We start from the raw sequence: 15,208 nt of genomic DNA on the forward strand, positions 1-15,208 counted from the left end.
TACATAAGGTCTATAGCCTTGTTAACTGAAATAGTTTTGAAAATTATCATTATCATTATTTATTTCCTTATTATTATTATTATATTATTTTATTTTTATATAGATTATGACATGATAGATAACAGTAAAATAAGTCTTGGATGTGATGATTCATGTTCTTTAACAGAACAAAAAGGTGAGCTCCGGATTGTCCTGCTTGGAAAGACAGGGAATGGGAAAAGTGCAACAGGAAACACCATCTTGAGAGAAAAAGTCTTTGAATCAAGTGGTTCATCTTCATCTGTTACTAAAGGATGTAAAAAGGAATTTGGGATTATTAATGGAAGACAAATTTCAATTATTGACACACCTGGTCTTTTTGATACAAGTATGAGCGAAGAAGAGGTAGAGAAAGAGATTAAGTTGTGTATATCTTATTCTGCTCCAGGTCCACATGCCTTTCTAGTTGTTTTTAAACCAGGCAGATTCACAAAAGAAAATGCAAAAACAATACAATTAATTGAGATAATATTTAGTGAAGAGGCAAGGGATTATACTATGGCACTGTTTACTCATGGAGATCAACTCATAGACATTAAGACATTTATCTGCAGTAATTCCATATTACGAGCATTTGTCAGGAACTGTATGGGACGTTATTTCATGATTGACAATAAGAAGCAGGATTCACCACAGGTTATGCAGCTGCTGGACAATATTGTTAGTGATGGACAAAAATGGTTAGTGATAACTGCAGTGAATACTACACTAATGAAATGTTTCAAGAGGCAGAGAGAGCAATTGAGAAGGAGAAACAACGAATCCTGAAAGAGAATCAAGAACAACGAAAGAGAGCGATGGAGGCTCTAGAGGAGAAAATGCATCTAAACATTAAAAACAAAGAACAAGAAAAGCAACTAGAGAAAATGAAAAAGCAGTTAGCTGAGATCCAGGAGAAACAGGCAAGGGTTCAAACTGAGAACAACAATTATTTCATCCTTTGGCATCCATTTAAATTGCTTCAGGACATCATCACATTTTGGTTTTCAAAATAAACATTTAGTTTTGTTTCATTATCCCTCACTAACATATACTGTATCTCAGAACTTCAGAAAAAAATATGTTTTGAAGCAATTTTGTTTAGCTGTCAGTTCTGTGGTAGCGATTATCACTTCCACGGACATTTCAAATCAGTTTCAAAGTAAAAATGACAGAGTTTTTACATTGTCTTTTTTAATTTATGACATTTTCATGAACTCACTGTCAATTATTAATGCTGTTGTTCACCAGAACTAAGAATAATCATAGTGGTACCCTAGTGAAAAAAACCTATACCAAAATGCATTTAAAATACATTTATTTCATATTAAGTATACTACTATTAACATATTTACTGACATATCGCTTGAGACTTACTGATATAAATATTATAATTAAACTTTATTGCACAATGCACAATTTATTGCACAATGCACATTTCTTAACATTAAGCCTTAAAATGGGTTTAAAATCACTAAGGATATTCTGTATAGTGTCTTTAGTGTCTTTAAATGCAAGATATTTAAAGCATACTTGCAAAAGTTCCACTTTAGTACAATCAAATATACTTCAGTATATCTTTAGTTAGACCTCAGCACTATTTCCGGATAACTAAAGTGCATTAAAGGGATAGTTCACTTTGAAATGAAATTTTGGTATGTTTTAGCTTACCTCAAGGGCATCCAAGATGTAGGTGTCTTTGTTTCCGCTGTAGTTTCAATTTTTATATTTTTAGGTCAAACCGTTCTTGTCTGTCAGTCATATAATGCAGGTCTATGGTCACCACCTCAGTTCTGACTCTCTGCCCATTCATTTAGATAGGAGCCTGGTCTTGTTAGTCCGAAATAGCTGCCCGGAGGCGTTGCCAAGATGGCGGCCGAGTGGCACGACTTGCCTAAAAGGACTTTGATAAAACTCACTAATCTGGATAGAAGATTTTGCAAGAAAGAGTATGAACACCTCTTGCCAGAACTTATCTTCCCACCCATCTACGAGCCCCCCTCTCCATACTCCCCTCCTTCCACACTGACTAAAATCACTGAAAGTTCACCAAACAATGTCTACATAATACCTATGATGTATCATATGAATCTATTGCTTTTTTCCTTTCATGTTTGGTATCATTTTAAATGTTTCAGTGCAATTGATAAAATGGTTTTAATGTCACATGCAGTGGTCACTTGTATTATGAAAAAGATTGAAAACTTATGAGAATTCTGTTCTCCTGTTGTGGGTGGTGTCTCTTCAAGATATCTGATGATCATTGCTTCTTTCCCCCAGAACCAGCTGTGACCCTTTGGGGCACGAAAGTAGGTCCAATATATATATATATAAATAAAAATAAAAATATAACTCTTTTGTTCTGGTCTGAGTATTTAAGGGAAACTGGCAGACAGAAAACCCCCATGCAGTGCTGTGTCCGTGTTTTATAAACACACACACACCACTGTGTGTCCTGCTGTCAGGTATGCATTTCTTACTCTTAGATTCATTCTTCGAGCAATTGATGTGATGTATTTATTATTTCTGAATTGGCTTATAATTGTTTTATTTTGTATTTGGCATACATTTTTACCTGACAAATAAAATTTTGTATTTGATTTATTCTGTATTCTTTTGAAATCATTATGACAGTAGATTAAGTGGAGTCTGGTGTTTCCGCAAATCTATGTCCAGGATAGCTCAAACTGAAGACCCGATGAAAGGAGCATGTGGCACCTCATCTGGGACCTTTTGATTACTGACTATCACTGACTTAGCTTCACTATCACTTAAAAGATTAATGTCTTCTGTGCCTTGGGTATATCAGAGCTCGAGTTGAAGCTGCTTCATCGAGCCCCTCTTCAGTGGACAGCAAGCCAAATGAGTTTAACCTAATATCTTAAAGATTTTATGGGCAAACAAACTCGTTAATTATACTAATAATTGCATCTTAGTTTCTTTATTTTCAAACATCAAATCACCTAAATTTTATTTTGGCAAGTTGCCAGGAAATAATGCACTGTAGGCTTCAGAGTGAACTGAGGCACTGTGTTCATCTACACATGCTCTTAATCTGAAACCAGTAGGCTAGTGCATTTATGTTTTAAATAAATTGCATCCTGCAAAATTTGACACACTAAACCATATCGCAATAGTGAGTTCTTGTGAGTTCTTGTAAGTTCTTGTAGTAGACAGTATTTGCACCAGAATTATTGAAGCCATAAAAATTTGGTAGTAAAAAATCATAAAGTTAATCACAGTTAATCCATCTGCCCTCTGAGGAGAAATGAGACTCAAGAATATTCCCTTTAAAGTTTCTTTTATTGAAGAAAGTAAATGTCCTTTTTTAAAGAAATAACTTTTCTTTTAGTAATATCTCGAATCCCCCGTACATTAATTCAAAACCATGAGAACAATGATAACATTAATATAACTACTAATTAAAAGAATAGATCGATCTAAATGAAAATGAAAAATCTTAACATAAATGGTACTCATTGATATCAGATTAGTTCTATGGTGCATAAATATACCATTATTATTCTTCCCCCTCCTTATTTATGTTTTATCCCTTATGTTTAGTGAACAACACGAATAGTAACAACTTCAGTGATACAAATTGTGAGATTAGTAACTCTGCTTCAACATTATTCAGGTAACAAACTGTTTATGTCCTTTAGTAAAGTAAAAAAAAAAAAAAAAAAAGCGTGTTTTCACAACGGGAAAGTTTGAATCCATGCTCCGGGATTCCAGATATTTTCAGATTCCAGCATCTTTGAAAGGACTCAAGTTCATTCACCCTGTTTCGCAGAATTTTATTATCCGCAGTTATCACTGGTAATTTCTCTTCCGTCATATCCAATCTGCCGTTTATGCCACTTACTTGCTCTTTAATTTCTCTCAGCCTTCTCAACAGACATTAAATTCTCATGAAATTACTGTTGTGTTTCACCAATCTTGTTGATTGCAGCAAGCAGGGTGTTGTTAGAGACCATCTCAAGTGTTTCCATTCTTATTGCTTTTTTTGCTGGGCTGTTAATAGGTGTCTCTGGATTTGACTGTTCTCCAGGCTTGACTGTGGTTTGTTTCGCATAGTCATGGATCCGTTTGACCCGTTCCCCGTCTGTTTCCATTGGTATGGGTTTCACCTTCATCATTCATTGGTATTGCCTTCATTGTTCTTTCTGAGAAAGTAGCTCATCAACGTCTGCGTGCAATAAGCATAAACTTTTCATAGATATAGTCACACAATCACTAGGAGGGTCGATGATATTTATCCTTTTTTTGTCTAAATTTAGCAAGAAATCTATAACAAAACTATTCAGCACCTACGAGTGTATTTTGAGCAGCCGAAAGCTAAATTTTGCACAAAAGAAAACTGTCTCCCAAAAGATTACTTTCCGTGGTGCCATCTTGGCCTGCTGGCCAAGGTAAAGTAAGGATTTTTTTATTTTTTAACAATCAATCAGAAGTGGTCCCTGCTAAATACAGGTGTAAGTCTCTAAATGTCTTTTGGGGCAACACACACACACACACACACACACACACACACACACACACACACACACACACACAATATACTATAGGTTGGTGTAACATATTCAGAGGTTAAGGTTAGATTTAGGCTTGATCTCTAAAAAGTGTTCAACAAGTCAAAGTATATAGGCTATATCATTCATTTTTTCATAAGGAACTTTTCAAGAGTAGCAGACAGAAGCTCTACAATTATGTTGAGAAATTTGTTGCTTTTCTCAGCTTTCTCTCTTGCCTCCCTCTCTTGTCTTTCACACAGCTCTTTTATGGCCTCTTTCAGAGCCTCTGCTTCATATTTGATTTTCAGAGCTTCCAGTTCTCTGCACCTCTGCTCTTTGTTTGCCATTAAGATTCGCTGTTTCTCCTCTTGAATTGCAATCTCTGCCTTTTCAAGCATTTCATTGGTATAACAGCGTTCTCCGTTCATAGAAATCATCTTGTGTATTTTTCCAAGAAGTTGATCAACCTGGATGGTATTCTTAGCCTCATTATTAAGAACATGATATCTCTTCTGGCATTTCTCAAAGAGCATCTTCAAATCAGGATTGCCAGCGACAAACTCTTGAATATTTCTATCCTCAATCTTTTCTCCATGTGTAAACAAAATCATGGCGTGCTTACTTGCATCTTCTCCAAAGATATTGAGAAAAATGTCCACTGTGTCTCTGTCCTCTTTTGTGAACCGACCAGGTTGAAGAACCAGCAAGAAGACGTGTGGACCGGGAGTAGAAAGGGGAATACTCAGCTTAATTCTGTTGACCATCTCCTCTACGGTAAAGCTAGGGTCAAATAGGCCTGGTGTGTCGATAACAGCAATCTTTGTGCTGTTAACATTCTTTGTAGCTTTCCAGCAAACCTTTGTGACAGATGATGATGACAAATTCACTTTAAAGAACCTTTCACCAAGAATGGTGTTTCCAGTGGCACTTTTTCCAACTCCAGTCTTCCCCAACAGAACAATCCTGATCTCGTCACGTGGATTCTGCTGCTCTGGCACTGTTTAAAAGCAATGAACAAATGTATTACTGCTCAATGTTACATCGATATTAAATGTGACACTGAAATGAATATCTGTTGAATATGTTTTTTCTTTTTTCTTCTTCCCAAGATAGTTATATTTGTGTTTCTTGATAGCAAAGCATTTTCTGCTGAAAATACCTGCTTTACCATTGTGCAGCACACAAGAATAAACACAGCCACTGCACAGCTATAAATGGTTAAATATGCGCAAGAAAGACAAGACCACAATGTACACTGTCCTTTAATTTTGTTTTAATAAATGTCAATGTTTATTTTTTTATTTTATTTTTATCCTAAAGCTAAAGTGTGCGTTTGTGCCCTAGTGTCACTAAACGGAATTGTAAATGCAATTATTGTGCCACAGAGTTACAATCTATACTGAGGGAATCAACCTATGAATAACCTATGAAACACCTTTAGCTTTAGAAAAAAACTAATGAGAATAACTGCCTTTAATTTCACAAGTTTCAGGCACAGCTGAAATAGGTTTATAAACATTCATCATATCATTAATAAAACAATGTTTATGATATATAAAGTTTATAAAAGACAAACTTTATGTTTACATCTTTACATCTTTTTAATAATAACACAAATATGTAAGTGTTTACAAACAGTATCATTCATAAGTAAAATTTGACATAATTTTCCATCAACCAGAAGCTGCATTTTCAAACAGACAGAAAGATTTATATATTTTGTAGTAGTTAAACCTTTACCATTGACTGCATATAATTCTTATCAATTCAAAACAGTGAATATACATACATTTCTTCCAAACAGGCAACAGTTCAAAGTTATGTTTGTGTATCTACATTTCAAAGTGTTCTACATAGATGTAAGTCTCATTGAAATAATTAGAGTAACTGCTATATTGCTATAATTTAGTAATTACTTTTTCATTAGTTTCCCCGCAAAATAAAGCAGTGATAGGCCTAAACCAGCTAAATACAGTTTCTCTTTGTTGTCCTTGTTGAAAAGAGCAAGCAGCATTTCACAAAATGTTTCACTTTGAGTCACTTCTGGTTCCACCTTTGTTACTATCTGAACACTTGGAGCAGTCAGTGAATTTGGAAGTTCACTCAGTGTTGGTGTCTTGGAAATTGTTGCATACATTAACAGAGCAGCAGCAGCAGCAGCAGCAATGTAGAAGTGCCATGTATTCCAGAACTTTCTCTGCTCCATATCTGTCCTAACATAATATGTTATCTTTCTCCTTCTCACCTGAGAGTCCACTTTCTCAAAGAGCTCGCTGACCTGACGTGTGTTTTCCCTGTCAGTATTATTGAACACATGATATTGTGATCCGCACTTTTGGGTGAGTTTCTGCAAGTTTTTATCCTCACTTACAAACTGGTCTAAACTTTTACTCTTAAGTTTGTCTCCATATGTAAACAGTACGATTGTGAACGAATTCACATTTGAGCACAACATCTTCTGGAGAGTGTCCATCACCTGTCTTTCTTGCTCAGTGAAGCGACCCAGCTGAATAACGAGGAGAAAAGCATGGGGTCCGGGTTCACACAGGGTCAAGGCTCTCTCCAGCTCCTGCTCTACATTTGTATTAGATGTGTCACTGTTTAATAAGCCAGGAGTGTCCACAACAGTCACTTTCCTCCCACAGACATCAGCATTCCTGCCTTCACTCGCTGATGTGAGAGGAGTGGCACTGATGTCCGAGCGAAACTCTTCTCGGCCCAGAATGGTGTTTCCTGCTGCACTCTTCCCAACTCCCTGAAGGCCGACCAGAACCAGTCGAAGGGGCTCCTTCACTCCTGGAAAAATGGAACTTCATTTGTTCAAAAAGAAAATAAACTCAAAACCTAAGGTTGGCATTCATAACTAGTTGTCTGTACATTACCAAAAACGCAATGATGTTACACAGAATTTGTTGTTAGTAAGAATATGTTTTTTAAAAAAACAACAACATTTTTTACTCAATTATTTTTATTTTTAGATGTACATTACAATTAGGCATTGCATTATAGCTCTGGGTAGAGGGTGCTATGACACATCTTCGACTACAGAATCTCCGGATCAAAACGCAGGAGAAGAAGAAGCTGAAACAAGTGATAGGAGATTGCTCACTCAAATGTAAAATAATGTGATCATCAAACATTAAACAGCTTGTAAATCAAAACTGCTTAATGTTTCCAAATGAAATGAAGCGTAACCCATGAAGAGAAAACGACTGTTGGACTCGATCTACTCCATCTGTGTTTTGATCATCGTTCTGAATCTGATCAAGGCGTAGTCTTTGACAAAAATTAGATTTTCTCATCTTTTTTGTTTAAAATGTTACCTTTATTTATGAAACTTACCAACATTCAAGTGTTGATAAAAAAGGATGCATGAAGCTAATAAAATGTTTTTAAAAGTAAAGTACAGTTAAAGGCATTTTTCAAGTATAAAAAAATTACATTTGAACATAGGCCTACTGCAAGTGCAAAGAATATATATAAATAGTAAACTATAAGTATAATGTTAAGTTCACTTAAAGAAAACTTATAGTATAAAACTACTAAACTAGTAGTTTACTGAGAGTATACTTCAAAGTTGCTATAGCCTAAGTATTAAAATAGTAAACATAATTATGAACTAGTTGTGCACTTAAAATGTACTACTGTTACACTTACAGTACATTTAAACATATACTTTTATATACTAAAGGTGGGCCAATTTAGTCCCAAGCGGTATTAAAATAGTGCACTTACAAGTTTACTACTAGTACATATTGACATTAGTATACTTACTCCATAAAAATATACTTGAACATTACTTAAGTATACTTCATAAAATTAACTTGAAGTATACTTCTTTTTCGTAAGGGCAGTTATGAACCAATCAGAGAGCTTTTCTCATTGAAGAGGGCAGGCTCTTACAGCAACAGTAGCAGCAGCAACACCTCCTGCTGCCAAACCAGCTTTTAAAAACGTATTGTTTCTTTCTGCTCTGTCTCTTGCTGCCTGTTCACTCATTTTTAGTTCCAGCATAAGTCTTTCTTTTTCTTCTTCTATTGCCCTCTCAGCTGCCTGAAGCATTTCATTTGTGTAAAACTCTTTACCATTTACAGTCATAAGCTGCTCTATCTGTTCAAACAGCATGTTGACCTGGTTTGGATCTTTTGATTCATTGTCAAAAACATGATATCGTCCACTTGTAGTTTTGACAAACTTCAGCAAATCAGGACTTTCGTCAACAAACTCATGGATGCTTTTCTGTCCTCCCGTTAACATGTCTCCATGAGTGAACAGCACCATGGTGTATTTTGATGCATGTTCTCCAAAGATTTTCTGAATTTGCTCCACAGAATTTTTTTCCTCTGCCGTAAATCTCCCAAGCTGCACAACCACGAGAAAAACATGAGGGCCTGGAGCAGAGAGGGATATGCACAGTTTAATCTTTGCCTCAGTGACAGCATAATCCTCTTTTGTGTCAAACAAGCCTGGAGTGTCAATAATGGCAACACTTTGCCCATTGACATTTCCTTTGGCCTTATCACAGTCTGTGGTCACAGAGGAGGAGGACAGTTCTGATTTAAACTTGTTCTCTCCCAGGATGGCATTGGCTGCTGCACTCTTTCCTACTCCAGTCTTTCCAGTCAGCACAATTCTTATTTCATCACTGCTCGTCAGATTCCTCTGCACTGTTAAAGGACAAGGATATAATTACATCTATATTCACAATTATTGTGGGATGGATAAAATGTTCTCAGCTGAAAGGAGTGCACACAGAGTTCTTATAGTCTCCCTGGCTGTAGTCAATCATTTTATCCCTTAAAACTCATCTTTGATCACTTTGATCAATTACATATTTAAAGTTTTTTCCTTAAAAAAATTCTTCATGTCTTAAAATAGCTTGAATGTAACTCTACACCCTTGCCTCATTTAATATAAGTGGTTCTATGAATATGCAAATTAGCCCCACCTCCACTCACACCAGCTCAGAGATCCACTCACTGATGATCACACATTGGCGTGATTGTTTACATGGTAATTTGTGATGTCAGGAACACCAGCGATTTCAAACCGCGTTTTTGAGACTGTCTTTAGTTTACTGCAGTTTTAAGGAGAAAATACTATGGTGTTGGCATGAATTTGCACATGGTTTGTCTTAAAGCATATTAAAAACACCACATAGACATATAAACAACATTAAAAGCTTGATTTTCACCACAGGGGTCTTTTATTATTTCATGTTATTGCACATTATTTCAGCCTGACTTTTTTGGAATATTCAGTTTCAGAATGGAAACAACCACCACCATTATGTATAAGAAAATACCTGAAAAAAAATAGAACAGTGTTTCTGGATAATTAGCCTATGTATTATTTTATTTTGCTTTGAATATGAAGTGTTAAACTGAAACATAAAAAGCTCTGCTATATAATTTGCTCACTCTTCTTCGATTGTTGCAGCTCTAACATGCTAGTATTATTTAAAGAAGACATATCATGAAAAACTGTCTTTTGTCTAAGTGCTATAATCGGGTCCCCGGTGCATCTACCAACCCAGAAAATGTGAAAAGTGATAACCCAGTACCTTTGTTTTGGTAAAGCCTTTCTCTACAATTATGTCTAAAAATAAGCTGATCAGATTTCGCTCCCCTTCTGACGTAGGAAGGGAATCTTATTATAATTTTACCGCTCCTTAATCTGCACGCTTCCTCCCACGTCGCCGCCATTTGGTTTTCGCAACAGTGTAACCAGTGCTAACGCAACGGCAAAAGTTCGAGCAAAGCATGCAAACTGCTCTGTCGTTGGCTGCACAGAGAGCACAGAACACTATTTATTTAATATAAAAATCAATAAACAAACAATAAATGACTATATGCCAACTTAGCAGGAAAATTCAAATCAAAATTTGGTTACACTTTATTTTGATGGTCCCTTTTGAACATTCTGTTGACTAGAAGTAACTTTTCAACTATACATCAACCAACTCTCATTAGAGTATTAGTCGACTGTCTGCTGAATATCTGCTAACTCTTTATTGTGATGGTCATCCAACAGACATTATACTGACTATAAGTAACTTTGCAAGTATGTCAACTTATTCTAAACCTAACCCTACCAGTCTACTAATACCCCAACACTCTATTGACAGTGCAGTAGACAGACTTACAGTAGTAGACTTGTAAGTGCAACGTTACTTATAGTCAGCAGAATGTGTTAAAGGGACCTTCAAAATAAAGTGAAACCCAAAAGTTTAAAATGTTTTATCTTTTAAACTATTAAAAATGAGTTTTTTAAAAAAAACTACAGATTTGTGTTGACAAAATAATGAATTACCTTTTTTGGTTTCCATGGTGCTAATTTTGAAGTAGTAGATAGGTGTGGGTATGTTTGTTGAAGGTTTTTCGTTTTAGTTTTTTTGCTTAAGATTTCCTGTCCTGTGACAAAATAAAAATTTCTGCCTCTTTATATTCTACCTCTTTAAGCCCTCCCATATCAAGCATGCTTCACCAGTGTCCCTCCCTAATTTATATAACTGAGTCGAAGACATACTGATACAGAAAGACACTGAATCTTTTTAGAATCTTTTCATTTACAAGTAAAAATGTTTCAGAGAGAGAGAGAGAGAGAGAGAGAGAGAGAGAGAGAGAGAGAGAGCTTTAATTAAATCATAAATCAAAACTTATTTGTTTAGCAAATGCTTTATCCAAAACATTTTATAAACAGAAAACAACTTAATAAATTAAATCTATAAGAAAACAATTCTTTCAGAATTCTTTCCAGCATTGTGGCTGGAATCTTTAAAATGACTCCGGAGCTTTCAGGGTTTATGAGCTATTATTCATGTAATGTTTTGTAACTTGTACTGTTTTATTGCCTTTTATAATTACAAAAATTCTCTAGATCTTCAGTTTGATATTAACTTTCATATAAATTTTAACCATAACTTATGTAAAGGATTAAAAAATATACAGTGGGTACAGAAAGTATTCAGACCCCCTTAAATTTTTCACTCTGTTATATTGCAGCCATTTGCTAAAATCATTTAAGTTCATTTTTTTCCCTCATTATTGTACACACAGCATAGCCTGGTAATGCCAAACTCTGCTACTTCACTTTGCTTCGTAGACAGAGTCTGGCATATCATAATTGAAAAGCGTTTTCTTTCTCGCGCGGGGGGGGGCGCTTGTCTGAAGTTTAAAATCATTGGTTCCCGTAAGCCAATCACATAACGTTTGGTTATGGCGTGTGTTATGCGCATGCTCAGCCGCATCTAACTTCCACTGTAAACACATGTAGTATGATGCGAAAACAAAACCATCGAGTGAAATACCAGAGTGAACATGGCTGTGAACGACTTTTGCAGATTATGTGAAGTAAATCTACGCATCCACGGTACAATCAGTGTCTACGTCACGGCTCTCAGCCCGCCCTCTGTTCGTTGATTGGCCGGCTGTTTTCAGGCCGGAGGAAAATGGAAAGCTATTACGCTGTCTCAGACTGAGTACAGAAGCGAAAATGAAATTGAGCGGAAGTAAGAAGTCTGATGTAGTCAGGCTACACACAGCACCCCATATTGACAGAAAAACACAGAATTGTTGACATTTTTGCACATTTATTAAAAAAGAAAAACTGAAATATCACATGGTCCTAAGTATTCAGACCCTTTGCTCAGTATTTAGTAGAAGCACCCTTTTGATCTAATACAGCCATGAGTCTTTTTGGGAAAGATGCAACAAGTTTTTCACACCTGGATTTGGGTATCCTCTGCCATTCCTCCTTGCAGATCCTCTCCAGTTCTGTCAGGTTGGATGGTAAACGTTGGTGGACAGCCATTTTCAGGTCTCTCCAGAGATGCTCAATTGGGTTTAAGTCAGGGCTCTGGCTGGGCCATTCAAGAACAGTCACGGAGTTGTTGTGAAGCCACTCCTTCGTTATTTTAGCTGTGTGCTTAGGGTCATTGTCTTGTTGGAAGGTGAACCTTCGGCCCAGTCTGAGGTCCAGAGCACTCTGGAGAAGGTTTTCTTCCAGGATATCCCTGTACTTGGCCGCATTCATCTTTCCCTCGATTGCAACCAGTCGTCCTGTCCCTGCAGCTGAAAAACACCCCCACAGCATGATGCTGCCACCACCATGCTTCACTGTTGAGACTGTATTGGACAGGTGATGAGCAGTGCCTGGTTTTCTCCACACATACCACTTAGAATTAAGGCCAAAAAGTTCTATCTTGGTCTCATCAGACCAGAGAATCTTATTTATCACCATCTTGGAGTCCTTCAGGTGTGCTTTCATGTGTCTTGCACTGAGGAGAGGCTTCCGTCGGGCCAATCTGCCATAAAGCCCCGACTGGTGGATGGCTGCAGTGATGTTTGACTTACTACAACTTTCTCCCATCTCCCGACTGCATCTCTGGAGCTCAGCCACAGTGATCTTTGGGTTCTTCTTTACCTCTCTCACCAAGGCTCTTCTCCCCCGATAGCTCAGTTTGGCCGGACGGCCAGCTCAAGGAAGGGTTCTGGTCGTCCCAAACATCTTCCATTTAAGGATTATGGAGGCCACTGTGCTCTTAGGAACCTTAAGTGCAGCAGAATTTTTTTTGTAACCTTGGCCAGATCTGTGCCTTGCCACAATTCTGTCTCTGAGCTCTTCAGGCAGTTCCTTTGACCTCATGATTCTCATTTGCTCTGACATGCACTGTGAGCTGTAAGGTCTTATATAGACAGGTGTGTGGCTTTCCTAATCAAGTCCAATCAGTATAATCAAGCACAGCTGGACTCAAATGAAGGTGTAGAACCATCTCAAGGATGATCAGAAGAAATGGACAGCACCTGAGTTAAATATATGAGTGTCACAGCAAAGGGTCTGAATACTTAGGACCATGTGATATTTCAGTTTTTCTTTTTTAATAAATGTGCAAAAATGTCAACAATTCTGTGTTTTTCTGTCAATGTGGGGTGCTGTGTGTACAATAATGAGGAAAAAAAATGAACATGGATTTTAGCAAATGGCTGCAATATAACAAAGAGTGAAAAATTTAAGGGGGTCTGAATACTTTCCGTACCCACTGTATATCAACATGCAGCCAGAACCATTGAATGAAGATGCCTTTTACAGAGCCTTTTAAGGTAAATATTCACCTTTGAAAACAACCTTTGTAAATATAACAATGAACTTCACAAAAGGTTAAATGAGGAAAAAAATCACATAATCCCTGTACAAAACTGAAAGTAGTTTTCAAAAAGGGGCTGTTTTTTTTTGTTTTTTTTAACTGCTGGTTAAACTAGTTTCACAAATGACTCATACAAATAATAGTTCCTGTTAACCTTTTTTTGTTTAATATTTCTGAGAAGTGTTTAGATCATTTCATGCCTTTGTGGGCTTAGTCTATGTCACTAAGGGCCTGTTTACACTACACGGTCATGTAGTGTAGACAGATCGTTTCTATAAAACGTAGTGGAAACGCCAGTGTAGACGAGGATCATTTTAATTTTAAAATGCTGTTTTAAAACTAAAAACTAAAAAATACTCCTTCAGGAAATGAGGGTTACATACGTAACCGAGACATTCCCTTTTTATTCGTTCACGTTCGACGTCACGTTAGCTTGTCTGTGGTCCTGAAGCTCTGCGTTCAGTCCACGTACAGGCGCAAAGCGCGGACAGGACAGAGCAAAGCTAGGGCTAGGTCTGCCTCCTCCAGGGGCAGCGCTTGCAGGTTCACCACCTGGTCGCTGAAAGGAGTGGTGGGAACCTTAAGCACGTATCTGGGCTGGGGTCTCAGGAAACAGTGAGAGTTGGCCGGCTTGAATTCCAGGCATGATTCGTTGACCAAAATGTTTGCAGGTCCCCCCTCTTGGAGGAAGCCAGCGCAGACAGGAGCACTGTCTTTGCTGACAAGATTTTAAGTTCAATGATGATCAGGTCATGCTTCCCTAGAGATTTGCCATATACTGGATTGTGACGTATGGCAATCACAGCAACGTACACTTTCAGGGTGGAGGGAAACAACCTACGCTCCATCAGGAAGGACAGCACAGCTCTGATTGGGCATTTTCGGGGGTCTTCCCGGTGAGAGGAACACCACTCAACGAACAGGTTCCACTTCAGGGCGTAAGCGCGACTCGTAGAGGGGCTCTCGCCGAAGGGATGATGACCACCTAAGTACTCCGCGCCATAGGGTGCCCCGTCTCTGAGAAAGCAGGTCCTTCCTCAGAGGAATGCGCCAGGGAGGGGCTGTCTCGAGGAGCTCTGGGAGTTCTGGGAACCAGGTCCGGTTGGGTCAATATGGGCAACTAGCAAGACCTGCTCCTTGTCCTTCCTGAGTTTGCACAGTGTCTGTGTTTGCACAGCTGTGTCCCAGAGGGTCCCCTCGGCCAGGGAATAAAACAACTGGCAGAGGGACGTGTCCGGAGAGGCAAACAGGTCTCCTGTGTGGCTCTGAAGCATCTCCAGATCAACTGGACTGCCTGGGGATGGAGTCTCCACTCTCCCGGAAGTGCAGACTGTTGTGAGAGTTCGTCAGCTACATGACTGAGCAGGTCTGGGAATGTGAATGGCAAGAGGCGACCTCAGATGCTTCTGACTCCATAGGAAGAGATGGTGGGCCCATGCAGTTGGGGGCCCATCCAAATACCCAAAACTGCATGCCCAGTTGTACGTGGCACCACAGCCGGTGGTGGAGGCATCCGTGAAGACAACAACAT

At 38.0% G+C, this 15,208-nt stretch overlaps 3 protein-coding genes across 3 annotated transcripts; 1 reads left to right on the top strand and 2 right to left on the bottom strand.

Moving 5' to 3' along the window:
* Positions 1-111: 111 nt before the first annotated feature.
* LOC311279293 (GTPase IMAP family member 7) lies at positions 112-2,379 on the top strand (the record flags this gene model as incomplete). The annotated part of the gene is given in 2 exon segments (XM_084390667.1): positions 112-714; positions 717-2,379. Coding segments are annotated over 2 exon segments (921 nt in total). The 3' UTR covers positions 1,035-2,379.
* Positions 2,380-4,675: 2,296 nt separating this feature from the next.
* LOC311279300 (GTPase IMAP family member 9) lies at positions 4,676-7,389 on the bottom strand (the record flags this gene model as incomplete). Its single annotated transcript, XM_084390680.1, has 3 exons — positions 4,676-5,529; positions 7,077-7,328; positions 7,377-7,389. 3 exons carry the CDS (start codon positions 7,387-7,389, stop codon positions 4,676-4,678), a joined length of 1,119 nt encoding a protein of 372 aa, XP_084246806.1.
* Positions 7,390-8,411: 1,022 nt separating this feature from the next.
* Positions 8,412-15,208, bottom strand: LOC311279305 (GTPase IMAP family member 9-like; the record flags this gene model as incomplete). Its single annotated transcript, XM_084390696.1, has 3 exons — positions 8,412-9,199; positions 14,771-15,007; positions 15,163-15,208. 3 exons carry the CDS (start codon positions 15,206-15,208, stop codon positions 8,412-8,414), a joined length of 1,071 nt encoding a protein of 356 aa, XP_084246822.1.

The sequence above is a fragment of the Rutilus rutilus genome (genome assembly GCF_951802725.1).
Source record: "Rutilus rutilus genome assembly, chromosome: 2".
In the NCBI taxonomy this organism is placed as follows: domain Eukaryota; kingdom Metazoa; phylum Chordata; class Actinopteri; order Cypriniformes; family Leuciscidae; genus Rutilus; species Rutilus rutilus.